Source organism: Myiozetetes cayanensis, unplaced genomic scaffold, assembly GCF_022539395.1.
Source record: "Myiozetetes cayanensis isolate MyiCay16 unplaced genomic scaffold, myiCay2020 scf29, whole genome shotgun sequence".
NCBI classification, from domain to species: Eukaryota; Metazoa; Chordata; class Aves; order Passeriformes; family Tyrannidae; genus Myiozetetes; species Myiozetetes cayanensis.
This window is the reverse complement of record NW_026087510.1, coordinates 4,777,116-4,804,862: the sequence shown is the minus strand read 5'-3', so window position 1 is coordinate 4,804,862 and position 27,747 is coordinate 4,777,116. Positions and strand designations below refer to the sequence as shown.

Here is a 27,747-nt window from a genome sequence, read left to right as displayed (position 1 = left end):
GTGACACATCAAAACAAGGTGCTGGTGCACTGGGTGCTTTGTGCTACTGCCCTGTGTCCACATCAGCTCTTTGTACTCATCCAGCAGCTGCTGTTATGGTGACTGAGAGGAAAATTGAACAGAAACTACATCTTAAGCGTACCCTTGGGTTTTAAGTCTGGTTTTTGGAGCTGGAGGAATTAGAAGTGAGAGAGAAGAGTAAAACCTTGTCTATTCTGGGCTGAATCCTGGTTTCAGTGGTTCCCTAGTTGAGGGAACTGCATTTTATCAGCATTTGCAGCCTGTTCTGCTTTCCAGGCAGAGGATGTTTTACACCATGAGATGGAACGTGTCTCTGATGAGGTGCAGGAACAGCAGGAGAGCTGAAAACCCAGCTCTGAGACCACATCTGAAATAATTACAGTTCCCTGAAGGCGTCTAGAGCAGAAGGGGCAATACAGAGCTCTATAGTGAGAATCCTCCAAGTCTTGACACGCTGCAAAAAGGATCTATAAGGCTTAAGATGAGTGAGGAAAGAAAGCTGGGCTGGTCCTGACACTGGGAGGGGGCTTTGCTGTGCATTCCCAGGGTCACACTGGCACATGGGCAGAGAGTCCTGCAAAATTATTCACCTGGTACAGACTGAAAAAGTGGGTTTTTACTCAGGAAGTGAGTCCCTTATTTAGCCTGAAAACTCAATGACACTAATAACAGTAGGGAATATATTCTGGCACATGAGAGAGGGCGAGATTTCTTCACCAGTTTGCACTGAACCAGTGAGGAAAGATATTGCCCTGGCCTGGCTGTTGATAAGCAATGGGGGCACCGTACTGAGAAAGCAACCCTGGCCTCAGAGATTAACTGCTGATTGAATCAAAACCAAATGGAAAGACAAACAAAGCCTGCAAAAAAAGGTCCTTGGTTTCAAATGGGTAGAATCCTTGTTGGTTAAGAGGAATCCACAGGAATGAGAATTGGACTCAGGAGCTCAGAGGAGCAATTGCAGTTGCGATTTTGCTGAGGAAAAAAAAAAACAAGAAAACAACAACCAGAGTTCAAAACTTTTGAGAGGTGGGGGGTGAGCACACCTTCCAAGGGAGGTTTCCAGCTCTTGCTGGATGAATAACCACCTCAAAAGGATGCTAACAGTCATCAGAATGCCTGCAAGGGATGGGGAAACGGGCCAGATCAGCAGAGAGCAGTTTAGAGATTGCTGTGTGGAGGACTCAGAGCTGTCAAAAGCCAGGCTGACTAACCTTGCAGTGGGCACTAAAATAACCAGCCCTGAATTCTTCAGGTGCAGAACAAAAAAAAAAAAAAGGCAAGGAAGGAAGGAAGAATTGGTGATGCTCTGCAACCAGCACAGGGTAGAGATTAAGGCAGCTCTAATATTGCCTCAGAAGGGCTTAATCATCAGCAGGGAAAAGGGCTGAATGCAGGGCAAGTGAAGGCAGAGGTCTCCCAGGGAAAGTGCCAAGTTCCTGGTAGAAACAAAACCCAGAGCTTGCTTTCTGGTGTGTGTGGGGGGATGTAGGGGAATGCCTGCTTCCCTCTGGTTCTGAAGAGTGGAGGAAACCACGAGTCCTTCAGCAGGGTTTTTGACAGCTCTGTGTCATCTCAGCACTATCACCACAGCACCTAATTCAAGAAATGCAACTAGAAAGGGGATGGAGGTGGGAGAAATTATTGTAAATGGCTACAGAAATGCTGCACAGGATGAGTTGGGTTGGAAGGGACCTTAAAGCTCATCTTATTCCACCCCTGCCATGGGCAGGGACACCTTCCACCAGCCCAGGTTGCTCCAAGCCCCATCCAACCTGGCCTGGGACACTTCCAGGGATCCAAGGGCAGCCACAGCTTCTCTGGGCAACCTGTGCCAGGGCCTGCCCACCCTCACACAGCCAGAGCAAATTTTGCAGGAAGAGAAGTGAAAATATGACACATAAATGGAAAACGAAACTAGTTGTGGACACCAAGGAGGAGGGACAAGTTGTTTCCCTAACTAGTTGGTTTTATTTTCTAAAATAATTCAACTTGTAGATAGAGCCTGGGAGAAGAGGGAGCAACTCTCTAGCTTGCTTTAGGATGAAGCTTGAGCTGCTTTGATGTGATTTATCCTGGGACCACTGCAGCAGGTCAGAGCCCTGTTTCGGTGTCCTACTCCAAATTGTGACTCCACCTCTGAGATTCCAGAGGTCAGGGAGATGCCAAACATCTCTGCTGTCATTTCCAAGCCCAGCATATCCAGGTCTCCTCTGCTTCACTGCACACACACACACACACACACACACAAACACACACACACTCTCTGCCCCAACAGCTCCCAGTAACCCGAGTCTGTCCTTCCCCTTTCCCTTACTTTCCCTCCTCTTGCTCAGACATGTTGCTGAGGAGGGCCAAAAGTCAACCTTTGCTCCAGGAGGGAACCCCTCATGCTCCCAGCAGTGACATGGGGGGAGAGGATCCAGCTGGCCAGGGCAGGAGTCTGGGAGAGGTGGCCGGGAAAGGGGAAGGCGCGATGTGAGGGGAGAGAAAAAGCAAAGCCCTGGTTCGTGAGAAATCTCTCCACTGTCCTCTAGCAAATTTCTCCTGGTTCTGCAGCAGCTGCAGCCCCGAGCTAGAGCCTGGAAGCAGGAGAAGATGAAAGCAAAGGAAGAGGTGGGAGAGGGCCCAAGCCTTGGTGGAGCAGCGGGATGTGAAAGCCACAGCACTCACTGGGTGTCAGCGCTTCCCTCCTGCTCCCTGGCACTGCCCTGGCAGCAGTGCTGAGCCTGCAGGAGAGGGAAGGGGCTGCAGGGGAGCAGCAAGGGAGGCAGTGGAGATGGAGAGGAGGGAAAGGGTCGAATGGGAGGGGAACTGTGATGCTCAAAGTTTCCGGCAAGCCCTGCAGGCACCTCGGTCCCCAGCAGTGGCAGGGACTGCAGAGAGCTCCCTTAGGGCCTGCCTTTGCCAGGCAGCAGTTTCTCTCCAGGGCTGCCTGCTCCAGATAAAAGCTTCCTCTCTTCCTCTCCCTGCCCTGGCTGGCAGGAGCAGCTCAACTCCAGCGCCTGCGTCTCCTCTTGGCACTGGAGGAGCAGATGGGAAGATCTCCTCGCTCAGTTGGAAGTGTCTGTCCTGACTTTGGGGTTTTTGTTCCTTTTTTTTTTTTTTTTTTTTTCCTAACCACAGTTAATGTCTCCAGCGCTAAGCTGGGCTGCTCATAACTCTCCAGATCTTGCACCAAGCAGGTCTGCTCCTGCTCTGACTCAGGGGAGATGTTCAAAGTGCCCCTGCGGGGCAGGGGAGGGGGTTGGCAGCTGGTTGCTTCATCATCTCTTTCATAAGTGTTTATTGACCTTGCAGCTCTGCACTTGCTCCTGTCCACCCCAGACCGTGGCCTCTGCCTTTCCTGCACCCCCAAGAGTCACTCCTCGGTGTGTTCTGTGGGCAGAGCACACCTGGACCCTCATGGACCCTCAATGCCCTCCAGCAACGCCAAATAACGCCCAGGTCATCGCCCATCCTCACAGGTGGGCTCTGAGTGCTCGCCCCCAGCTCTCAGAGACAAAGCAATCATCCACACCTGTGCACGCCGGTTTTTATACCAGCCAACAGTCCAGGATTAATCATTACACCAGATGCAACACTTCCACCAAAACCCACACCGGCTGTTAAAAAACCCTGAGTGACTTCTGTGCCAAGTAAGGGCACTGTCCTGCCCTTCTCTGCCCTGCCCTGGCTCTGACACGGTGCATTTAATGCTGCCTGGCATCTTCTGCTGCTTTGCCTCCCAGCTGGTGGCTGTGGTGGCGGGGGAGGCTTTGCTCCAAGGCAGGGAACAGGACCGTGTCTGTTTGGAGCTCGTGTTTTGAGCGGGGCCCCTCTTTCTGACCCCACCTCCTTCCCCCCTTTTACGAGGAGCTGGCCCCTTTCAACTGACAGCAGGGCTTTCCTGCCAGGCTTGTTAGCTTTAGCTGGAACAATTTCCTTTGAACTCAGCTTGAATTAACATCTCCATGGCAATAGGATCGGGGCTTTGTCTCCTGCAACCTGCCCTTCACCCTCAACAAGAGGTTCTACCGGGAGGTGGGAAGGGAAGGGGATGGCACCCTGGCCAACACCAGCAGCCCTTCCTGGGGGAAAGCAGAGGCTGGGAGGACAAGGCAGGGATGATGCTGCTAGAACTTCCTAAGGGGAGGATGGAAGAAGCTGCAGCAGATGCTGGCAGGTCCTCACTCAGTGTAGGTCTTGGTGCATAAAGTGCCAGTGAGTGGCTTGTGTGGTGGGGAGAAAGGAAAGCCTCTTGTTTCTCTTCTCCACAAACAATCCCAGACAAACATTTTCCCTGGGACTGGGTTTCTCTGGTGCTGAGCCAAAGCAGTGGAAGGAGAGCAGTGCTCCAGCTTTCTCCAAACTCAGGGTTTTCCCTTCTGACCCTTTGTGTCTTCCCATCTGCTCCTTCACCTCCAGGGCCTGGGAATGTGCTGCTGCCCAGGGATGTTGGTTGGGTGGCTCCCCCACCCTCTCAGTGACCCTCTGGCTGTTTGCTCATCGGATACTCCTCCCCAGGAGGAAGATCCCTCTCTTTGGGCTCTTATGAAACTTGACCTTTGCAGTTCTGCTGCCTGTGCCTCACCCCCAGCCCGGGCACCAGATAAAGAGCCACTTGATTCCAGCCCTGGCCCACGTGGGTCAGTCTGTTTGGCAGCACTGGGCTCTCACCAACAATATGTTTTTTTCTCCTCTTGTAGAGTGAGAGGCTGCTTTTGCAGCCAAATCTGTAGGTGGGGAAAAAAAAAAAAAAAAGAAAAAAAGACAGGCCCTTTTCCTTGGAATGTCGGGTGAATTATTTGGGAGCTGCCTCAGGGAAATCAAATCTCAGTTTCTTCAGGGGGTGATGTAAGCAGTGCAGTAACCACTTCCCTTTCTCCTGCCCCTCCTCTTCATCCAGGTCCCTGCTCCTAAATACCCTGGGAAGGCAGTGCCCTTCCTGCTCCCCACTCCTGCCATCCTGGGATGGGCTGGAGGTGTCTGGGCAGAGTAGGAAGCCCCAGATGGATGTTGTGTGTGCAGAGAGGTTCTACTGGATGTTACATTGGTCCCCCAAAAGTCTTAGGGAGCAGGACAAGGCCCTCTCCCCCATGACACACTGGGGTCAGAGGGTGCAAGGGTTCAGAAGGGGCAACACCACAAGGCTCAGAGCTCCTGGCTCAGTTGTGCCTGTTTGATTTCCTCTTTTTTTACCTCTCTCTTCCCCCCACAGTGCTTTTCCCTCCTCCAAGGGAGGTGCTGCAGCTGGATCACAGCAGGCATTTCTCATTCCCTTGTTAATGAGAAACTCCTGCACTTTGTCCCTTGAAACAGAGCCACGCTCAGCCACGTGATGGTGGGGAAGGGCTCCAGGGAAGGTTAGGAGTGAAGGGATAAAGCAGCTCCCGTTGTACACGTGGTTCCTGAGCTGGGTGGTGGGAAGGCACCAGCTGAGCACCAGTTGCTGGGAGAATCAAAGCCTGTCTGGTTCTGCCCTGCTGACCCCGTGCTGACTCAGCTGTCTGGAGCTCCTCATCCCAGGGGAATTCATCCCCCCTCACCACATACACACACACACCACTTCCCACCTCCCCCAGCTCCATCCCGGGCTGGGATTAGCACGCAAGACCCTACACGCACGTCCCAGCCTCCACGCTGCTGTGAATCATAAATGGGAGGGATGGTTTCCTGCAACTGGACAACTGGGGTCATTCCTCACCTCCTGCTGCAGCTGGGCTGCTGTTTTCCCAGGGGAGCAGCCAGGGAAACCCCCAGACCCAGGGGCAGCTGCAAGGGGTGTCTCTGAAGGAAGGAAGGGGAGATTTCTCTTCCACAACCCAGGTTTGCTGCTAATGGTGCCACGAGCCTGCCTGGCATCAGTCCCCCTCTGTGCACCCCCCGTGGGCCTCCTGAGCTCTTCTCTCCTGCCTCTCCTCGGAGCGAGCAGAGCACAGAGTCCCTCCCTCCCTCCCGCTGCGCTTAGTGCCTCTTATCTCCAGCAAAAGGCATCTCTTTCCTTGCTAATATAGACAAGCACTGCCCTGACCCTTTTGTGGCTCCATCCCAGCCAGGAATTCATGTTTCCCTGCCATCCTGGCCCGCGAGCTGTGAAGGGAATATAATGTGATTTCTCCCGCAGCGCGAGGAGCCGCTCAATTAATTCTGGGCCGCAGGTTTCCTTCCAGCAGCGCCCCACCAACAGCAGGACGGGTTCTCTCAGGCCTGGCACTCTCCACTCGCAGGCTGCCCAGCCTGGAAGTGGTTGGCAGGGCAGCCACAAGCAGGACCATCTTTGTTTTGTCCTCAGCCAAGCTCTGAGCTTCGTGCCACGGTGCCTTGGTGCTCACAAAAGGGGCTTCCCGCTGGTAGCTTTGTCTTGCTCCAGCTCTCGTGCCCCCTCGCTGTCTTCTTTCATGCTCTTCTGCTCCCCTGAATCACTGGCTGATAGCAGCACTCCCTGCTTTTACTCCTCAGTGTGACTGAAAGGCACACCCCAAACTCCAGAGTAAGCAGCTCGAGCCAAACCTCTCCAGCCTTTGAGGTGTTCAAAATTCAGAGCCCAGTTCTTTGATGAGGGAGGGCTGGGGAGCTCTGGGATTTGGGAATCCTTTTTTGAGGGGGTTAGCTTCTCACAAAGTGCTGCTGATTCCCCTCGCATGCCACAGATGGGGAAGGCAGAAGGATCTTGCTTTTGATGTGCTGGAGAGAAGAAAATATTTCCCAGCTCTAAAAGCTTTTCAGCTCTTGCATTCCTGCTTTTCCCACCTCCTTAATGGGGGGAGGGCGAGTGAAGGGAAGCAAAGCAACAGCAAACTCTCGGCCAGCTGCGATTTTTCACCAGAATCCGAGAAACTTTGAGCTGGGTCATCAAAATGACACAGCAGCTCTGCTGGGCTGGGAGGGGAGGAGAGTTTCCCAGCATGGGGGGCCTTGGGGAGCAAGGCTGGGGGAAGCCCATTCTCTGAAATAACTGGCAGAGAGAGGAAAACCAGAAAAAAATTGGAATGACTGACCAGGGATATAGAAAATATTCCTCTGCAGTGCTGGTGCTGTGCCCAGCTGGTGAATTGCTGAGGTTTTTCACCCCTGGTCTGGGAGCAGGACAGGGGGTGTGTAAAGGGTCACCTGGAAGAATTTAGTTTCCTTTGCTGGCCTCGTGCTTCTCCAGCTTTATCAGTCCCCCAGCAGTGCTGGAACTGAGGCCAGACGGGGAAGAGATTATTTATTTTATTCTGTTTTTGCTCCAGCCCCCAAACGCCACATCAGCAGCGAGAGCAGGATGACCTCAATGAGGAACAGATTGTCCCTTGGCCTGTCTCCATCTCCCTGCCCCTGGGGACAGCAGGCAGGAGGACCTTGAGCTGGGAAGATAGAGATGAGGGAGAGTGGACTGTTTCCAGGAGCCACACACTGGGATAACAATACCAGGGAGCTGCAGCAGGGTTTGGGAGCTGCAGCAGGGTTTGGGAGCTGCAGCAGGGTTTGGGAGCTGCAGCAGGGTTTGGGAGCAGCAGGAGGGACTGCAGGAACAGGCACAGGAGGGATTTGATTCCCTCCTCTCTAGTTTGATGGCTTGTTGGCAGCGCCCAGCGAAGATTTGCAGCAAGTGTTAGTCAAGAGCTGTGCTCAGGGCAGAAGCTGCTCTGTGAGCTGGACCTGAGGTGCTTTCACTGTGCCTCAGGCTGGTCTGGACAGCACTTGTCCTCCTGTAGCCACCAGAAAGGCTTTAGTGACAGCCCAGTGAGTGTTTCATGCCTTCAGGGCTTCTGTTTGCTGACTGGATCGGCAGGGCTGTCTCACATCTGTGTGCAGTACCCACTGCAGCCACCTCAGCAAAGAGCAGGGTGAGAAACAGCCTGGTGGTGAATCCCTGCTCAGCCCCGGGGCTGGATCCGGCTTCTCTTTGTCCTGTGTGAATCCTCAGCGCCAGATCCTGCCCCCCAAATGCCCACCTGGACCAAAACTGCCCCTCCCATCTCATTCCAGGGCAGGAACAGCTGCAGAGAGAAAACCCTTCTGGGTGTAAAAGTGCACAGCTCGAGGCCAGAAGGATAACTCTGGTGACCTGGGTGATTTATGCCATCAACACAGACTGCAGCTGAGGCTTTTTGCTGTTCCCAAATTACTGGCAGGGTTATTGGCAGCCAAGGGAAAGCAGGAGGCATCCATGTGCCACTGTGGGGAGCTCGGTGTGGATTTGGTGTGTCACCTGTAGCTCTGTGTGTCACCAGACCTATTTCCCGATTTCCAGCTCAGTCAGCAATTCCAAGGGTCTCATTCCCTCCAGCCTGGGCTAAATCAGGCTTGGATTTTAGGTGATGCTGATGGTCTGCCCAGTCCTTGATTCCAGGAAATGGGTTCTGTGGGGTTTGGCTGGAGGAACCTTAAAGCAGAGATGGGTTACAAAGAGCTTGTTTGGTCACTGTCCTGGTCACCCCCAGCTCTTTAACCTGCTGATCCCCACCATTATGAGAAGAATATAATATAATATGATATAATATGAGTTTACAGAACTATTTCCTATGAGTTTTAAAACCACATTGACACGGAATGGTGTCCACAAGTGTCCCTCTGTCCACAGAAAAAGTAAACAGACATTCAGACATCAAAATAGAAATTTTAATTGATTTGGGGTGGGTTTTTTAAGCTGTTTGATTCAGTGGATTTTTAAGTCCAGCACGCTGCTGAATCATGCACTGCTGTCTCAGGAAAGCAGAGGAAATATTTCCAGCTTAATCTGCAAGAAAAATATTTGCATTTCCCTCCAGGCTGATTTCTAACATAAATTGTTGGGGTTGGGGATTTGGGGAAGGGGTTGATGCTTTCCGGGACGTTTCCACAAAACAGATATTTTCCTTTACCCTGGAAAAAAAAAAAAAAATTCAGACCACTGCAGATGCTCAAGTGCCAAATGACATTCAAGCACAGGAAAATGTTGGAATCATAAGTATAAAACATATGGCATTTTGCTTTGGAGTAAGATTGCAAGGGAAAAGCACGGTTGTAAAGCTGAAGCGAGGATGTTTTATTATTCAGAATGTGCAGCCTTTCTTTTAGCTAAAGGAAGGCAGAATTTTGAGCAGGTCTGGCTGTTTTCTGAAATGAATTTTCCCCCAAAAGACAAACAGCCTTATAAACTATTTGGATTGTGGCCGTATTAGGTCAATCATTTCAATTATTGGGTCAATCATTACATGAAAACCAAAGGATCCTTAAGGATTTATTTTATGTGCAAAGTGGGTGAAAATGGAAACTACCAAGGAGATTTTTTTCCAGTTTAAGACTAAAGTGGCCCTCACTGTCTCTTGTCTGCAAACACAGCAGATTTGGAACAGTTCTGCCTTTAAACATAGGAGGTGAAGGGGGGAGGTGGAAAAAAAATCCCCAAATACTTCTTTTTTTTTTTTTTTTTCTTTTTTGCTTCAGCATTTACAGGAAAGTTTGGGATGGGAATGAGCCCTCCCTGGGGGAGGAATTTCATGCAGGGTTGACCTGGGGCTGTGGTTCCCCACTCGTTATCCTCACCACATTCCACTCACCCTTCTTCTGCGGGCCGTGATTCTTTCAGACACGTCCATTTCATAAATCACTTTAATTAGCTGTAGATCGTCCTGTTGTATTTATATCCCTTGATTTAGGGGTCAGGTTGCCTCTGTTACGTCTTATATATTGCTTTGATTTTATTTATGGGGTTTCCAGTGCGTTTGTATTGCTTTTCCTCGGATGGATATCATTTTGGCTGGATTTACAGTGTATTTCTCCTGCTAGATTTATATCACTTTAATTAGATTTATATCCTTGTAGAATTTGAGGGCTTCACCTAGATTTATAATATCTCTTATACTCAGCTTGTCTTGCATGGAGAATTCACATCCTTTTTGTTTTAAAGGATCTCGCTCAGCTCCACACGGATGGTGCTTTATCCGGTCTTTGATCAGCCTCCCAATTAGAAACATGAGGCCAGAACTCACCACCTGGGGTTTTTCCCCCCCTAATTTCCACAGGAATTTGATTTAAATCAACCCCTTCCAAGTCAGCACCAGGAGGGCCGTGGTGGAGAACATCTCACCGACTGGATTCCTCACGAGGGGAAGGACAGTTGGTGAGATACCACTTTGATTCACAGAGTCACAGCATGGTTTGTGTTGGAAGAGACATTAAAGATCCTTCCCTACATCAGAAGCTGTCCCTGGGGGCTGTTGTTTCAGATGTTCACAGCAGGAGATCGGGTTGCTTTCCTGGGAATATGGGATTCAGGGCTCAGCTGGAGGGCAGGGCATTGCTGCTCCCAGACCTTTCCCAGTTTTACCTCCAGACCCACTGAGGGCCTGAGCTGATGGAATAACATTAATTAACCTCCTGAATCTCTTCATTCCCAAAATACAACCAGGGCCTTACTGTGTGCCCAGCTTATGAGACATCAGTCCCACAGCTGTGCTGTTGGGGGACCTGCCAACCCAAGAGCATCCCATCAGCAGTGCAGAGGCTTCCACGTGCTTCCCATCCCTGGAAATGGCAGGAAGCTTTTCACCTCTGTTCACTGTGACTGCTTGAGAACAGCTTTTCATGGAATCCCAGAATGGTTTGGGTTGGGAGGGACCCTAAAACTCATCCAGTTCCACGCCCTGCCAGGGGCAGGGACACCTTCCACTAGACCAGGTTGCTCCAACCCCTATCCAACCTGGCCTTGAACACTTCCAGGGATGGAGGGAGAGTTTTATAAGACCTTTTTCAGTGGATTTTAATGGGATTCCTGTATTTCTGCAGCATTTGGGAACCCCATGTCCCACAGGCCAAGAGCTGAGTTCAGGAAATAAAAAGGAAAAAGGCTTTTCATCTACTAACACCTTCCTCCTGCCCTGTCCTTCTTTTTGTCTCTCTGACCTCCCCCTCTTTGTGTTTATTCCCTCTGAGAACAGGACATGAAGCAGGGAGGGAGGCCAGGAATGTGTTACAGAATGCCTTCTGTTTGCTAGTTGAATCCAGATGTTAAGGGAAGCAGCAGCAGTTGTGTGAGAGGGACAGAAAAAGGCTGGAGCAGGAGAAAACAAGGAGCACCAAGATTTCCCTCCCAGTGCTCAGCCCCTGAACCTGCTCCACAGAGCAGCTCTTACTCATCTCAGGAGCTGTAGGACAGTGTTGGCCACAAGACAGATTTTTCCAGCCATTTCCTATTTAGTTCCCAAATCTTCACCAGCAGTGTGAATTCTGGAGTGTCTCCTGACAGTCCAGATTTCTCCACATTGTCCTTGCAGCTCTCGTGGCCTTTCCAAGGAAGGGCAGCCCAGATCTTGGCTGGGTGGTCTCCACCAGCTCCCACGCTTTAGGGTTTCTCTCTTTGGGATCCCTGGCTGCAGGGTTGTTATTTTTGTGGCTTTTCCCTCTTCCAACCATGGCAGGAACAGGCTCGTGCTCTTGAGTCTCTTCTCATTAATTTACCCAGCAGCAAAGGGGCACAACCCCTCCTGCACTCCCCAGGAAACATTCCAAGTGCTGTCCTCCCCCCTTCCTCTGCCTTTCTCATCCTCCCTGCAGCTGCATCCAGCCTCTGCTTAAATGAGCATGGAATCCCAATTAATGTGCCTCTAATCAGGACATCAGCATCTCTGGACAAGCATCTGCAGCAGCTTTAGGGGCTGAGCACTCAGTCAACTTCCCAGTGCTCTGCCACTGGGGCCTGTTCATCTAATTACACCCAGGCTGCTGTGCTGCTCAACCTTTTAATTGCCCAGGACAGAGAATAGGGGGGTAACCAGGTCAGAGCTGGAAATCGCTGGGCATTGTTTTAAGACAGTGAAGCTGTTTTTGACCACCATTCAGAAGCCTTGGTTTATGTAATTGCCAAGGAAAGGAGGGCATTCAGGAGGGGCAGCAGGGAACACTCAAAAGGGATGGCTGAATCGTTTTTAATTAATGAAAAATGACTTGAAGCCTGATTTCTTTCTGTAACAGTAAGATCTCAACTGAACACCACAACACAAATCCTTTCCCAGAGCTTCAGATCAAGCCATGGGTCCTTGATAGTAATATTGCTGGTAATAGCTGGGATTTAGTCTACGAGATGGGGGACTGAGAGGGTAAGAAAAAAAAATCCAATTAACTCTCCCAGAGCTCTTTTAGTTCTGTAGTGCTGGGAACAATAGTAAATAGCAGGTTTTTATGTGTTCAGATCCCCAAAATAGTTGCCCTGATTGAATCCTTCAAAAAGCACTGATGATTCTTTCATGTAGCTTTAAAAGTAGAGTTTGGCACAAAAATGAAGGATGGAGATTAAAGAGATCAAGGCAGAACATTTGGGGCTGATCCCTGACCCCAGTTACACCAACTTTACTTGGGATTAACACCAGTGAAAATCAAATGAGAGGCTTGGGGACTGGGCAGGGAGTAAAAGCTTGGGTTTGGCTGACTGTAATTTTGAAGACTGAGATCTTCCAGGCTGATCTGGGGGGTTTTCAGAGCACAACCAAAAAACCTGGTGTTGCTCCCCCTTGGCTTCACATTCCTGCCCTGAACTCCATGAGTGTGAGCTCTCAGGCAGAGCGCTGGAAGGAGAAGCCTTGCCTGGCTGAGTGACCTGAGGCTGCAAGGATGGGATGTCTCCTGGGATGTGCAGCCCCTGGGATGAGCGACCTGCAGTGTTTTCCCTGCTGGAAAGCACAGCAGGAAAGCTGCCCGTGGCTCTCAGAGAAATCCATCGCCCCAGGAGGGCAGGGAAGGCCCCTCGAGCCCCTGTTCTACCTCCTTCCAACTCCATCCTGCTTCCCAGCAGCAGCAGGGTCAGGATCTTTCAGTGGTGTCACAATCTTGCTCTTCCCATGGCAGTTTGGGAGCAATCCTGGTCTGTTATAAGTGAGCATAACACTCTTGCCTCGACCCAACAGGTGGATGCAGCAGCTTTGGTCCTACTCCATCCATCTCCTCCACACCTCAACCACGGTGCAGTTCCTCAGGCACAGCCCAATTAACCCCCTTGCAGGGGGAGGGCTGAGGCTGCACATTTAAGGCTTGTTGTTGCTTTTAGGGCCCCAGCAGTTGGGAATGGCACAGACCTTCAGAGGGTGCCCCTGCCTGGATGTGTCCCTTCCCCCAGAGCCAGAGCTGCCTGCACTGGATTCCCGTTCACAGACTCCACGGTGCCAGAGGTAGAGCAACCCAAAATGGCAAAACAAGGCCTTTTTGAAGAAGCAGGAACAATCTGGAGGACCTGCAGCTTCTTGGGAAGCGCCGTGGTTGTTGACTCAGCGGTCTGAGGGGAACCACGCCGGCGTGTTCCTGCAGCAGCAGAGCCGCGTGGGACCGAGAGAGCAGCTGAGACCTGGAAGAATTGTGGTGCTGCACCTTCATGCAAGCCCCTTGCAGCCCTCCAGGCACCCCATCCAGGCAGGGCAGAGGGTGGGAAGGGTGTGTTCTGCCCCTCCAAGGCAGCAGAGCAGCTCCCCAGCAACCTGCTCTTCAGCCTCCCACAGCCCAGCTCCATTCGCTGAGTCCCACAGGTTGTTTCTTAGAAATAAGCAGCTCGTTCACAACAAACACCCTCGCCCTTTGATGTGCCCGTGGTGCTGTTGTTGTGGTGTTTAAAACGCTTTGGTTTCATGCTGGTAATAAGCAAACTGGCCGTAGAGTCTTACTGTAAGTTGCTGAGAAAGTAGCAGTAATTATTGCTCTCTCTCCTCCACGGGAGGGGAAACTTTGGATGCTAATGGCCTCTGGAGTATTGACTGATTACTCACATCGGGGTGAAACAGCACCTTCACTCTCCTTGCTCTTAAAAGCTCCTGTGTTCAGGGCAGGAAACATCCTAGACTGTGTAAGAGAGAGTTGCGGCAGGTTTTGGATTAAGAGGGGAAAGGATTTTATTATTATTTTATTTTTGGTGGTGGGAGGGCTGACACAACACAGGTCAGATGTATTCCTGGGATGGGGGAAGGGGGAAGAAGGTGCAGGTATTTATTCCTCATCCCTGACAGCAGGCACTCAACAAGTGGGTGGCAAGTGGTGAAGTGGCTACAAACATTTTTGTTTGCCTGGTAGATTTGCATGAAAGGGAGGCAGGGCTCTTGCAAGAAGTTTACCCACAGAGCCTTGTGAGGATGCTAGAGCACTTCTCACACCCTCTGCTTCTGTTTTTCTCTGAGCTCTTCCAGCAAGGCTTTGAGTCCAGCTTTAGTGCACATCAATCCCTTCCTGGTTTTCCGAGGCACCCGTGTGACACTGAGCTGCTGTAAATGAAGTTTTGAGGTGAGGAAGAGGGAATGAAGATTTGTAGCTTGGCCAAATATTAGTGGTTTTCCCCAGGGATGACAGAGGCACCAAGGCAAACTCTGTGTCAGATTGTAATTCCCTGCTCCCACGCACTGGAACTTCACAACAAAGCACAGCGAGGAGTGTTTTCTTTTAACAGCATATTTTTTCCCTTAACCTTGTTCTCAGTCGTGGCTGAGGTATTTTAATGGAAGTTTCCTCCCAGTAGAAGAGTGCAATGTGCTCACATACCAGAAAATCTTGGCCCAGATCATTAACATTCAGGAAAATTAAAGGCAACTGATCCTGCCACGGGTGCACTGAGCGCAAGGCGTGTTTCACCTCTGCTGTAGTTCAGAAAAGAGGCTCCAGAGCAAACAGCAAAGACAGAAGAGGCTGATTGACACCAGTGAAGTATTGCTTCAGTCGCTGTCCCCAAGTCTTTGAGCTGTACCTGCTCTTCAGTAATTCCCAGTGTCACCTGCTGACCAGTCTGGTCCTTTCACTTGGCAGTTTTCAGTCTCTTCCAAACCTCAGCAAAGTTCTCACCCCTCCTTGTAACCCCTGATTGCTTGTCTCTCCCCTGCCCTCTGCGAAGAACTACTCGCTCTCTAGAATCCCCTCCCCACCCTCCAGGATTTCTTATCTTGGACATTCATTTTTGGGGCTGGCATCAAGTCCCCCATCCTCGGGTCAGAGCTGTGCCCTGCTCAAATTGCAGTCTGCAGGACTACAACATTCCTGGCGAGCTGCTGAGCCTTGGGAAGAGCTCTGCTGTCACCTCTCTGTGCCCTGGTCCTTGGGGTTCAGTTGGGAGCTGATGGACCCAGTGCCACAGGGATGTGGATTCCAAATCTGGGCCTTTGGACTGGAAGTCCTCCAAGGGTTCTTTGTGCCCACTGCCCTCGTGGCACTCTTCCTTCCAGCCCCTCCTGTCTTTTTGCATAATCTCCTCTGAATAAATTCCCTGTGAGTGGGGCCTTCTCCTTCGCAGCCTTTGTCATGAGGATCTGCCTTCCTGGGGGTTCCTACCTTGTGGGCCCTCCCTCTCTTTTTGTATCCCAGCTGAGCCACTGCTTTTTTCCCCCCCTGTTTGCACCTCTTAACTTTTTCTTCTCTTATTTGGAGCACTGCTATTGTCCTGAAAAGCACTCCAAGGAGCCAATTTGCTGGAGGGAAGCTGTGAAAATTTAGGGTTAAAACTTGTGTGAGGTCACACAAAAAGCACTATTTGGACAAGAGCGATCTCTCTGCCTGGAAGCGTGGCTTTAAATGGTTGTTTCTATTTATTTCTGTGCTTCTCCTGCAAAGCTCTTTCTCCGGGGCCCTGATCCTGCTGCCACAGTGACCTTTGTGTTTGCAGAGAGACCTTTTGAAATCAAAGGGGCCCTTCAGCAGCATCTGCCCATCTGGAAGTGATCACAGAACGGGGTGGGTGGAGGGCAGGTTGGAAGCATTTTGAGTGTGAACTGTGGAGTCTGAAGTGACCCAGGCCCACAGGCCTGTGAGGGCAATTCCAAAGGGGGCTGTGTTGCATCCTCAGGCGCAGGGATGCATCCAGCACGGCTCACACCAGACCTGTGGCACCGTCAGAGCCTGAGCAACCCTGCCAGTGCCACTTGATTTGCAACAACCACCTGCTCAGAGGGCACTGAGAGTATTTGGTTGTGCCTGGAACACAGCTGGGGGTGTTCAGGGCCAGGCTGGATGGAGCTCTGAGGGAAGGTGGGGATGATTTTCTTTAGGGTCCCTTCAAACCCGAACCGTTCTGTGATGTGCGCAGGTGAGAGAGCTGGGCTTTGGGGAAACGCTGCCCTCTCATCTCCCTCCCAGCTGCAGTTTGTGGCCAGCTGGGTACCCGAGGAAAATAAAAACACAGCGGGCGTATGGTAGAACCCTGGAGCGGGCAGGAACAGACCCCTTCTCCGTCCTCCCGGCGGGCAGGAGGGAGCGGGAATGGGGCTGGACAATGGATGCGCGTGTGTGCGGGGCCGGCATTCCGCACGATGGATCCGCGTGTGCGGGGATGGGACTCTGCAGAACGGCCCCGCGTGTACAAGGACGGGACTCCGCAGAACGGCCCCGCGTGTCTGGGGCCGGGGCCGGGGCCCGGACGATGCTCCCCCGCCGCATCCCCGCCCGTCCCGGCGCTGTTCCTTTAACGACGGGGCGGGCGCAGCTCGGCGGGGCCGTCCCGGGTCCGGGCGGGTGGAGGGGGGAGTGGGAAGTGACGGGCGGGGGGCGAGGGCAGAGCCCGCGGAGGGACGGACGGAGGGACGGACGGAGGGAGGGAGGGAGCGATCGCTGGATGAGAAGGGCGAGCGGGCGGCGCTCGGAGCCACCCCCACGGGGCCGGGGGCGCGGCGGGGCCGCCTTTCCCCCGCCGCCTTGCGCGCCCCCGCCCCACGCCCGCCCTGCCCGGAGCCCGTGGGCGCGGGGGGGATGCGGGGCCCGCGGCGCCGGCTCCCGGCGCTGCCCGCGCTGCTGTGGCTGGCGCTGGCCCCGCTGCCCGGCCCCGCGGCGCGGGCAGAGCTGCGGGTGCGGGTGCGGCTGCCCGGCGGGCAGGTGACCGAGGAGAGCCTGCAGGCCGACAGCGGGGCCGACTGCGTCAGCCTGGAGCTGCGGGCGGCGGACGGGGCGCTCGTCACGCTCACGGCTGATTTCAGACAGGTACGGGGCCCAGGGGAGCATCCCCGCGGGGTACCGCGGGGCAGGGATGCGCGGAGCGCCCGTGCCCGCCCGCCGGCCGGTCCGGGGCTCCCTCGGGGATTCCCGGAGGAGAGGAGAGGCAGAGGGATGGGAGCGCTGGCCCCTGGCACCGCGCGGGTCACGGCTCTGCGAGTGCTTTTTGTGGGATGAGCGGTCCTTCCCCTTTCTCCGTCCAGGCTGGGATGGACTCGGAACCTGAGGGTCCAAGGGCCAGAACTGTTTCATCGAGCAGGCGAGGCGGTGATCCCACACTGAGAAGGAGCCAGGATGACCATGGGGCGATGTGCTGGGGAAGGGTCCGGGCAGGCAGAGAGCGGGGAGCTGGCAGGACAGGCACGTGTAGGGGAAACTCCGTCCATCCTCACGCACGGTTGGGGTCTTTGTTTGAGGTCTCCGCAGAGCACATGAGCCGATGAACCAGGCTCGCTGTCCCCACTGGTGTCACACCCGTGACCTGGGCTGCCTCCGTGGTGGAAGTAGCTGGTGAAAGGTCCCGGTGGGATGGGTGGCGGTTCCCCTGCAGCCGGCTGACCCCGCAGCCCTGTGTCTCGCTGTGCACGGCACAGCTTTGCGTGGTTCTGCATAGTTTTGCATGGCAGGCTCAGCACAGCCGGGCACGGAGCAGGGTCAGGGCAGGAGAGTCTGCAAAGGGAGATCTCAGGTTCCTGACTCCGGGATGGGGGTGTTTGTGCTGTGCTGTATCTCTGGGATGTCTCTCTCCACGATGCCGTGGGGTACAGTTAGTTCCTTAGGTGGGCTCCTGCTGTCTCTGGGAGCTCGAGCGTGTGTATTTGTGGGGTGGGAAGTGTTTGACTGACAGCTGTCTGTGGGACTGACAACACCCTCTCCCCCCCAGCCCAGAGTGCCAGAGGTGGCCTCTCTGCAGGGAGGTGGTGCTGGCTGAGCTGGAGCCCAAAATCCCACACTTCCCAGTGGCTCCTTGGCCAGCCTGGAGCATTCCAAGCCCGGCTGGACGCAGCGAACTTCCTATTGCTCAGAGAAGAGCCGCTTGCAGCCACGTGGGTGGCACGGCTTTGTGGGTGCCAGGGCTGTGTTATCTTGTTCCAGCCCCCCTTTCAGGCTGTTTGCTCAGGTGGACTTTGCTTTGCAGCAGGAGGAAGCTCAGGCCCATGAGATAGAAAGGTGTTGTGTCCCAACCTGCTGTGAACCTTGGAGCCTTCTGCCAGGGGTTGCTCTGGTGCCTCTCCCCCTCTCAGCTGCGCTCCTTGCAAGCTCCTGGGGTCCCCTCTTCCATCTGGGAAGGGGGGGTGCAGGGGCAAGCCCACCTCTCTCTGAGGTGGCAGCAGAAGCCATGAAGATTTTGGAAGCAATGCCATGCTCCAAGTACTCCAGCACATGTGCAGGGAAGCAGCCCCATGGCTCCTATTAAAAAAACAATATTAAAACATTGCAAGAAGACATGGCCCAGCAGGGAAGCTAAGGGAGAGAGGGAGGACTCTCCAGCCTGCAGATTGCAAACTTGCACACTCCTGTGTATTCCCAGGCAATGGAAATCCAAACTCACTACAGATCCTCTAGGTAGGCCCTTGGAGAGCCTAGGATGTGACCTGGGGACTGCTGGTGTCCTGAGGTGTTGATTTTTTTTTCCCCAGCATTTTTCACTTCCTCCAGCTCTTCTGGAGAGCTCAGATCTCACCCACAAACCCAGCAGAGTGTGTGTTATCTCCTCTCTGGCTCTCATCCTTATTATAGTCGAGCTGCTTCTGGGTTCAGGTTCTCTGAAGGTATCTATCTGGCTGCAGTCTGTTAAATCCTCAGCTCCATGCATCCCCTCAGCTCCTGCTGGAGACACACAGATGGTCCCTGGAAGGCTTTGCAAGCCTCAGAACTGGCAGGAGCGCCTTCCTCATCTTCAGTTTTACAGCAGTTGGGAACTGGCTCCCTCTGCTTCGTGGCTTTGCTGGAAAAAAATAGCTGAAAAAAGCCAGGAAATCATAAAGGAGCGTGGGGAGCTGGCTGTGCAGTGAGTAATGGGGTGAGCAGCCAGCAGCCTGACCAGGCTCCCTCCTCCGCACCCAGGCAGTTCCCTGTGCTGAGCTGCTGCTCATCTCTCCAAAATTACACAACTTCTCTCCAGTGAAGGTCGTGGGGTTGGTTCTGAGTGTTCACAGAAGCAGCTGGGGTTGTTGCCCTGCTGCCCCAAGCCAGATTGCGTGGCTGTGCTGTGGCCAGGATGCTGGGGTTTTTCCACAAATGATTTTTCCACTTCCCTGGCTCAAACTGCAGGGGGTTAGTCCAAAAGGCAGGTTTTTATTTTTTTTTTTTTTTCCCCCTCCTCTCTGCTGGCAATTTGTGGTTGCCAGACCAGGGGCTGGAGAAGAAAGGAGCTAAATGAGATCACTGTTCATTGCTTTCCTCTGACACTGGTGGGACTTGAGCAGTGCCTGAGGCTTCCACAGAGCTGGGATTTTCATTTCTCTTCCACCCCTGCCTCCCCTCCAGAGCTGAACCTGGAGGAGCTGTGTCCTCAGAGCACACCAGCTTTTTTTTCTCTTTAGTGCAGCACATACTGGTCAGTGAGAGTCCTGCCTGGGACTTGCTGTTTACTGGGCAGTGCAACAGTGACCATTTATATCACATTTGCAAGAATGGGGTGAAAACACTTACTTTGCTGCATAGCAGGGGGGAAAAAAAGTAATAAAACAGTGAAGGGGGACAGCAACCCTAAATGTTGTGTCTTATCTGAAGAGCATGATCTTGCCCGTCGTTAAAAACGTCCTGAGAACAAAGTGGGTGGTTTTATTTCAAGGTCAGCACAAAGATGCAGAAAAGTTTCTTTTCCCTTTTGACTGCTGGAAAAGTTGAGTTGGAAACACAAGGGAGCAAGTCTGGGTAATGGTGTTTTAACACTTGCCCTGCCAGTCCATCCAGGGTCCTTGTTGACAAGGCTGATGTTGTGTGGTATTTTGGTGTGGTGTTTTCAGAATTTCCTTATGACCAGGGGCCATTGTGTTTGTTGACAAATGACCAGGTGACACAGGAAAGCATCTGTCCGAGATTGTTATCTGTGTGATTGGGAAAGCAGGCTGTTCTCTGGAGAGGTGCCAAAAATAGAAAGGGAGGGTCATTCAGGGCAGGAGGGATGGGGTGAGCTCGTTAAAACACGGTGCTGTTTGTTACTCTGACCTGTAGAACCTTATGGCTGTGAAAATGTGCTCTTTTTTTTTATCCCCCTCTCTCCCAGCACATCTTTGATTCACCCTGAATATGAGGCAACACACCAAAGTGACTTCATTCCAGTAAGAGAGGGGTTAAAAAACATAATCCCCACCCACTCAGGGTAACTCAGCTGGACCCCCAGTGTGGATGCAGGAACACATTGCAGTGTGCTGTCCAAGCATGTGGAATTCTGGCCAGCTGTGGCTGTTCCCTGGGGCCTTGGCCACAGCAAAGGCTGCTGACAGGGCACAGAATTTGGGCTGGTGTCATCCTGTGTCCCCTGCAGCACATCCCCTCTGCCTGTCCCCCTTCCCGGAGCAGCCACGTGACAGCAGAGACAAAAGTGGGTCCCACAGCAGCACTGAAGGTCTTAAGGGGAGGGAAAAAATGTTGCCAGGAAAGCTGAAGGGGTTGCAGGGAGGAAGGCATTGAAATAATTAATTTCCCTGGGAACTGGTTTGCTCCACTCCAAGTGGAGGGATCTGGACCACACAGGCTCGCGAGTCCCTGCTGGATGAACCCCGAACACGGGGGTTGGATTGTTCTCACCCACCAGATGACAGTCCCTGGAGGAGCTGGCTGAGGACAGCACAAGGAAGGGAGAAGCTGGGTGGTTTCCCTGCTCCTCCTTGCAGGCCAGTCTTTGCTGCAGGTCCCTTTGGTAGGCACAGGGATGTTGGGAGCTCGGATTTCCTCCCTTTGGGAGCTCGGAGCTGCTCCCCCCTTGCCGTGAGGGCCCAGGCTGTGATTACCTGCAGTGCCAGTGAACTGGCTGCCCCCTGTTACACCAAGTGTTTGCCACTCAATCCAAACAGGAGATGAGCTGTCCCTGCCACGGGAGTGCAGGTCAGGGCCGAGGATTCCCGACGCCCCCGCGGTGAGTTCACCCGGAGAGTCCCCACAACGCTCTGCTGGGACTTGTTCCCTGCTGGGAAATTTTGCAGAAACCCAGAGGTTAAGAGTGCTGTTTGTTGCCTTGGCTGGGTACCCACCTTGGCACTGATTCACTCTGCTCCTGCTGCTGGGAAAGAGGGGAGGTGGCTGAGGGGGGAAAGGTGCTCCCTGAGGAGGAGAAACTTGGGTGGCTCTTTGCAGGTGAGGTATTTTTTAAGTGACATGCTTTGGTTCTTGCTCCCCCTGAGCCATAACCAGGGCAGGGAGAGCTGGGAAGTTGAGGAAAGCCAAGCAAGGCTTTGGGACAGGCTGGGGGAAGAGAAGAGCCTGACTTCTTGCCCAGGACAGGGTGGCCACTGCAGGGTACCTGTCTCCCACAGAACATGGGCATCCCCAGCAAGGATCACTTTGGGTTTGCTTGAGAGCCAGGGAAAGGTGGGATTTCTCTCCTCAGAAGGACTCGTGCCACAGGAGCCAGGTCCTTGAACAAAACAGCTTTATTAAAGCTTGTTCTTGGCTCACTGGCTGTTTCAGTGCTGGCAGCACGGCCCGTTCCTGCCTTTTCCCAGTGCATCTCCCTCGGTGTCAGCAAATGTTTTGCTGGAAATCCCTGACACCTGGAGTTGAGGCAGGGGGAGCTGTGAATCTCTCACAGGTCTCAGCCACGAGGAGGAAGGAGTTGGCTGTCTGAAGGCTAATTCCTAAATAGACGGATCAGGAGGATTAATCAGTTGCTCAGCACGTTCTCATTTTACAGAAATTGCCTCCAACCTGGGAAGTGCTGCACTGTTTTTAATCTCCTGCCTGTAGAGGTTTTCAGCCTGAGTGCAAAACATGGTTATCCCTGTTTGCTTCTTTCCAGACTGAATGCTGATTGTTCAGAGTGAATTAACATTAAATCCACAGCTGAAGAACATGCCAGAGTCAGCTCCTGGTTTCAGTCCACTCATCTGTGGGCCGTGCTCAGTGTGGGAGCTCACAGCTGGAAGGCAGCTGGACTGAATGTTAGGTGGCAATGTGAGTCGTTCCAGTGGTGCCAGTGTCTCAGTGGGAAATCTCCCCATTAAATCTGTGAAAAAAATAATGACTCCATAGCAATTTCACAAGCATTTTTGGAATCTCTTCCTTCCCAAGCCTTCTTCGTGCCCTGCTCTTTGTTGTTCAGTCAACAAATGCACATTCCCACAGGGGGTATAAATGCCCCTGGAGCCAGAGCCGGATGAATTGATACCTGCACAGAAATCAGTGTTGATTTATGCCAGGGAGGTTTTGCTGCTGAACAAGGTGTTCTGTGGCTCTACATGAAGGTAACTGTGACTGGTTTGCAGGCTGATTTTGGAGAAGACTGTCAGGACTAGGACTATGACCAGGTCAGAAGGTCTGTAGGTAAAATGCCAAAACTGTTGACCCAGGCAGAAAAGGAGGCCTGCTGTAGCTGATCATAATGGGTTATTCTGGCTTTAACAATTCGATTTTCATTTGTGTTCCACATGCTGTTGGGTTGAGAGAAACTAATAATTTTTTTTCTCCAAGATACCAGTTGTTCAAAAGCAAGGGAGGGAAGGCTGCAGAGGAGATTTGGGACTGCTTACTCAGTGAGGCATGGAGATAAAGGCTGTGTGATACTTGCTTAACAAAACCAAACAAGGGTCCTTGGAGTGTTGCCTCCCTTCTTGGTGAAGGACAGAACCCCCAGCTGTTGTCTGAGGAAGCTGTGGATGTGGGATGTGACCTGGCAGCAATTTGTCCTTGCCACAGTGGGGTTGGGAAAAGCCTTAATTCTTTACATACACCAGTGACTCTGCTGCAGCCTTCTGGGTGGGATTGGACCTGGGACTACACCCCTGTGCTCGGGCAGCACGAGGATGAGACCTTGGACTTTGTTTTTTGGCTGGAGCCAGAAGTTCTTGGTTCACCCCACTGATGGCAAAGATTTGTGACTCTCACTCTTGTTATTTCTCTCTCTCTCTATCTGTCAGGAGGTGAAGATCTTCCGTGCCTTAATCCTGGGGGAGCTGGAGAGGGGCCAGAGCCAGTTCCAGGCTCTGTGCTTTGTGACGCGGCTCCACCGCAACGAGATCATCCCCAGCGAGTCCATGGCCAAGCTGCGCCAGGTACGAGGCTCCATCCAGGCTTTCCTGGGGCTAGACACCCTTCCCAGGCAGCTGCCTGACTGCTCAGCTCTCACACACACCTTTGACCACCCCTCCTGCTTGAGGGACTTGGTATTAAACCGAGTTCCTCAGTGGTACTGAGCCTGAGAAGGAGGCAGGGTTTAGTCCAGCCTGGATCAAGGGTAGGTGAGTGGCCATGAAAATCCTTCCCCCAGTGAAGTCAGGTCAGAGCTGGGACTGTTTATCACGAAACCATCACAGGCAAATCACAGCAGTGGTAAAACATGATGGTTTCAGCACCAACAAGTTTTTAAAGTGCCTTCCATCCAGCTGCGTTTCCAGAGGAACATCCATTCACACATCTCTGGGACAGGCTGGGGGAAGAGAAGAGCCTGACTTCTTGCCCAGGACAAGGTGGCCACTGCAGGGTACCTGTCTCCCACAGAACATGGGCATCCCCAGCAAGGATCACTTTGGCTTTGCTTGGAGCCGGGGAAAGGTGGGATTTCTCTCCTCAGAAGGCCTCGTGCCACAGGAGCCAGGTCCTTGAACAAAACAGCTTTATTAAAGCTGTTCTTGGCTCACTGGCTGTTTCAGTGCTGGCAGCACGGCCCGTTCCTGCCTTTTCCCAGTGCATCTCCCTCGGTGTCAGCAAATGTTTTGCTGGAAATCCCTGACACCTGGAGTTGAGGCAGGGGGAGCTGTGAATCTCCAGGTCTCAGCCACGAGGAGGAAGGAGTTGGCTGCCTGAAGGCCGATTCTTAAGTAGATGGATCGTGTGTTGGCGTGAAATCACAACGTGCTATGAGGGATAACCCATTGCCCCCAGGACTGAAGCTCTGATTCTTTCATCCCGAGCAGAAAAACCCCCGGACGGTGCGTCAGGCCGAGGAGGTTCGGGGGCTGGAGCACCTGAGCATGGACGTGGCTGTGAACTTCAGCAAGGGGGCCCAGCTGAGCTCCCACATCCACAACGTCTGCGCGGAGGCCAGAGAAGCCATTTACACCCGGGAAGAAGATGTCAAGTTTTGGCTGGAGAAAGGTAAGCTCCCCTCGGTTTCGCTGGAACCGCTCCTGTCAGCGCGCTGGCACGGGGCTGGCGTCTCTCCTGCCAGGTTTCCTGGGGATCAGCACAGATTGTTTTGGCTTCCTCTCCGCTGTCTTTAAGGCACGTGTGTCACATTGCACTGGCCTGTGCTGGTGCTCTCCTGCTGAGCCTGGTTAGGTATTTCCAAAGTTACTTTTCACCTGGTCCATCACCCAGAAGAAATAATCATAGAATCACAGGATACGCTGAGTTGGAAGGGACCCCACAAGGATCATCGAGTCCAACACTTATCCCTGCATAGGCTCATCCCAAGAGTCACACCCTGTGCCAGAGAGTACCATCCATGCTCTCTCCTTGAGCTCTGCCCCAGCCTTAGTGCCGTGACACCAAGAGCCTGTTCAGTGCCCAGCCACCCTCTGGGGGAAGAGCCTTTTCCTGAGATCCAGCCTGACACAACTCCAGGCCATTCCCTGGGTCCTGTCCCTGGTCCCCACAGAGCAGAGCTCAGGTCCTGCCCCTCCAGGCCCTTCACCATCTTCATTTCTGTGCCTTGTGACTTACTTTCCCCGAGGCACTTTGTTCTCCCCACGCTTCCTATTCCATCTCACGCCCAAACAGCCCCCAGAAACACCATCCAACCCCCTCCTCCTCGCCCTGGGGACTGTGCAGGGAGCAGTGCTCGGTGGCCGTCCCTCCCTTGAGCGGTGTCCCTGCTCTGTCCCGCAGGAGTGGACGGCTCCATGTTCGAGGTGCTGCCGCAGGGCTCGGACCTGCCGGAGCTGCAGCGCTGCCGGCTGTGCCCCGACCGCTGGAAGCCCTGCATCTGCAGCTACTCGCTGAGCATCGAGTGGTACCCCTGCATGCTCAAGTACTGCAAGAGCCGGGACGCCGGGGGCAAGGTCTCCTCCTACAAGTGCGGCATCCGCAGCTGCCAGAAGGGCTACACCTTCGACTACTACGTGCCGCAGAAGCAGCTCTGCCTCTGGGACGAGGAGACTTAGCTTTCCAAGGCTTTTCCGAGGGGCAGCTCGTCTCCTGCCGCTCTTCGCGATGCCAAGGGCTCCTGGAGCTGGCTGCTCCGAGGAAGGAATGCTGTTCACGGTGGTGCCTTGTGCCACAGGAGAGCTCTGTGTGCCTTTCCTTCCGGCCTCCTGCGACTCCCTCCCCGCCCGCCGCTGCCTCATCCTGTGGCAGGCAGGCTCAGCTCGCCGTGTGGGATGCTCTCCTGCCAGCTGCCAGAAATCCAGCTCCCTGGAAGCGGGGGATGCAGGTTTTTTTGGGGGTGAGGCACTGGCAAGGGGATGTGTTGCCCTGCTCTGGAGCGAAAGGGGCAGCTCTGAGCAGTCCCCAGCCTCGAGCTGCGCGCTCAGGGCAGGGAGAGAAATGCTCTTGCTGACCCGGGTTGTCAAACGTCTCTACCACTGAAGAACTCCCTTTGCTGACTTCACCACCTCCTGGTGACACAGCAGCCTTGCCCAGCGGGAAGACAGCTGATTTTTGGGACCACATCCCCTGAGCAAGGAAGGTACGAAGCCCACCCAAAGCAAGAGCCTGCCTTGTAGCTTTCTCTAGTGCCCTGCTGGCTGTTCTGTCCCTCCTGTGGCCAGAGATTTATTGGGGGGATATATCCCAGCAGGGGCTGATAATTAGGGCTCTAATTAACCCCTGTGTAGACTAGTGAAGGCCCAACTTTCTGTGCTGGTCCTGTGACTCCTCCACTAAGCAAGAAGCATCCAGAGACCTGTGACTACCATCCTAACACTGCGGTTGCAAGGGGAGAGGATGATCCCAGGTGGGTTCTGAAGGAGACAACATTCTACATCTACGTCCAGTTTTTATGTCCTACTCTGCCAGCTATTCACAAGAAGCTCTTAAATAATTGTACTGCTTTGCTGTGCCTTGATTTCCCCCCACATGATAAAGAGGGATGACACTGAAGCTGACCTTGGCCCTGGTATGTACCTGGAGGGATCAGACAAAAAGCACTGTAGCAGTGCTGCCTCAAGTTAGAACAAGGAGGGAGGGGAAAGAAACTCTTGGGGTCTTTGGGACCCCCCTGTGCCTCCTGGTGAAAAGCCTTCACAACGTGCCTTTTTGCCAAAAATACAGGAATTTTTGACAAAAAATAAAAATTTGGTCACAATTATTTTTGTATCGATCACTTAAAGGGGGGAGAAGGGAAAGGTATTTTAATATTGGAACATGAAGTAAAACACACTTGAAATGATTTTTTTTTTTAAACAAATTATTTATCGTTTGTAAGGTAAAATAAACTGATTTTTTTTTTAAAGCATCCTAGGCCTAAAAGTTTCTCTGTGCATGAAACTGTCTGTGGGTTTGTCCCATCCAGTTTGGGTTCTTAAGAATGGGTAAGTCTCAAACCTCTACCTCTTGCAGACCCACGGACTCGGGGAGAACATCCTGCCCTCAGCATGACCAGGAATTTTTGACACTCAGCCAACGTGATCCTGCATCTCAAACATTCCATGCTTTCAGCCTCTGGACAGGGAGACAAGTTTGACTCATCCCAAGCAAGTGTGGGAGCTTTGAGCTGAGCTCTGGTGACTAAAAGACCAGCAGGTCCTGGGGTTACAAGGGCTGGTTCCTGCTCCTCTCTCCAAGTGGTCCCATGGGGGGACAGGCTGGAGGCTTGTCTGGGTCCTGCAGCCTCCACAAGGTATTCCTTGTGAATTCCTCTGCAGGCACAGCTGAGGAGAAGGGAGGGAGGCAATTTTGGGCCAGCTCGGAGCTCTCAGGGGCTGGAGGGAGAAATGTGGAGCACTGATTCCCTCTAGTGTGGAGAATGCAGGGCTGGGACGAGGATTCCAGCCCTTCCCCGCTTCACCCGCCGAGGCAATTTACCCTTCCCTGGGATTTCCGGGGAAGGTGAAGTTATTTCTGTTTCACTGGCGTGGTCAGCACTGACAGGGATTTGTCCCTGGGTCTGCAGGACACCGTGGGATTTGTCCCTGTTGCCGAGTTAAACCCAACTGTGGGGGCAGGTGGGCTGTGAGAGGGTGGGAGGGGGTTATGGGCTGTCCTGTGTAGCCCATTCCCACCACTCCCTGCTGTGCAGGGATGCTGGGACGGACACAGGGAGCGTCGGGTCAGATCCCTGCGAGCTTCCATGTGCTGATTTTGTGGCTGGGAGGCTCTGGGGTACCTGGAACCTGGTGCAGGATCCTCAGCCTCCACCAGTGGGTGCTGGCGGAGCGCGGCTGTGCCCGGCCCAGGGAGGGCTGTGCGGGACAGGGATGCTCGCGGTCCAGCAGCACATCCCGCAGGATCACGCTCTCCCCCAGCCCTGCCAGAGGAGAACTGAAGCTCCTTTGCTTCCCCCAAGAAGAGTCCTTCTTGATATACTTAAATAACACCCCGGAGAGCAGGTGGTGCAGGTGGAGACAGGAAACCTCCCCGGTGCAGTTGGCCACGGGCATGTGGGGGATTTTGTAACATCTCTCTCCAGTCCAAAGGCCATACCCCATAAATCAAATGCTATCTCCAGGGCTTATCTTCCCCCAAGAGGGGAATAAACATTGGCAGCAGGACTGGAGGAGCACAGCGAGGATGAGA

The 27,747-nt window shown here is 53.2% G+C and overlaps 1 protein-coding gene across 1 annotated transcript; it reads left to right on the top strand.

The window, feature by feature from the left end:
* Window positions 1-16,645: 16,645 nt before the first annotated feature.
* On the top strand, window positions 16,646-26,467 carry OAF (out at first homolog). The gene is made up of 4 exons (XM_050323237.1): window positions 16,646-16,899; window positions 22,992-23,126; window positions 23,988-24,168; window positions 24,901-26,467. Exons 1-4 carry the CDS (start codon window positions 16,672-16,674, stop codon window positions 25,173-25,175), a joined length of 819 nt encoding a protein of 272 aa, XP_050179194.1. The 5' UTR covers window positions 16,646-16,671; the 3' UTR covers window positions 25,176-26,467.
* The last annotated feature ends 1,280 nt before the right edge of the window (window positions 26,468-27,747 follow it).

Coding starts and splice junctions, on each gene's coding strand:
- OAF (XM_050323237.1), top strand. CDS start 16,672: ATGCGGGGCCCGCGGCGCCGGCTCCCGGCGCTGCCCGCGCTGCTGTGG. Junction 16,900..22,991: donor TCACGGCTGATTTCAGACAG/GTACGGGGCCCA, acceptor TCTATCTGTCAG/GAGGTGAAGATCTTCCGTGC. Junction 23,127..23,987: donor CCATGGCCAAGCTGCGCCAG/GTACGAGGCTCC, acceptor CATCCCGAGCAG/AAAAACCCCCGGACGGTGCG.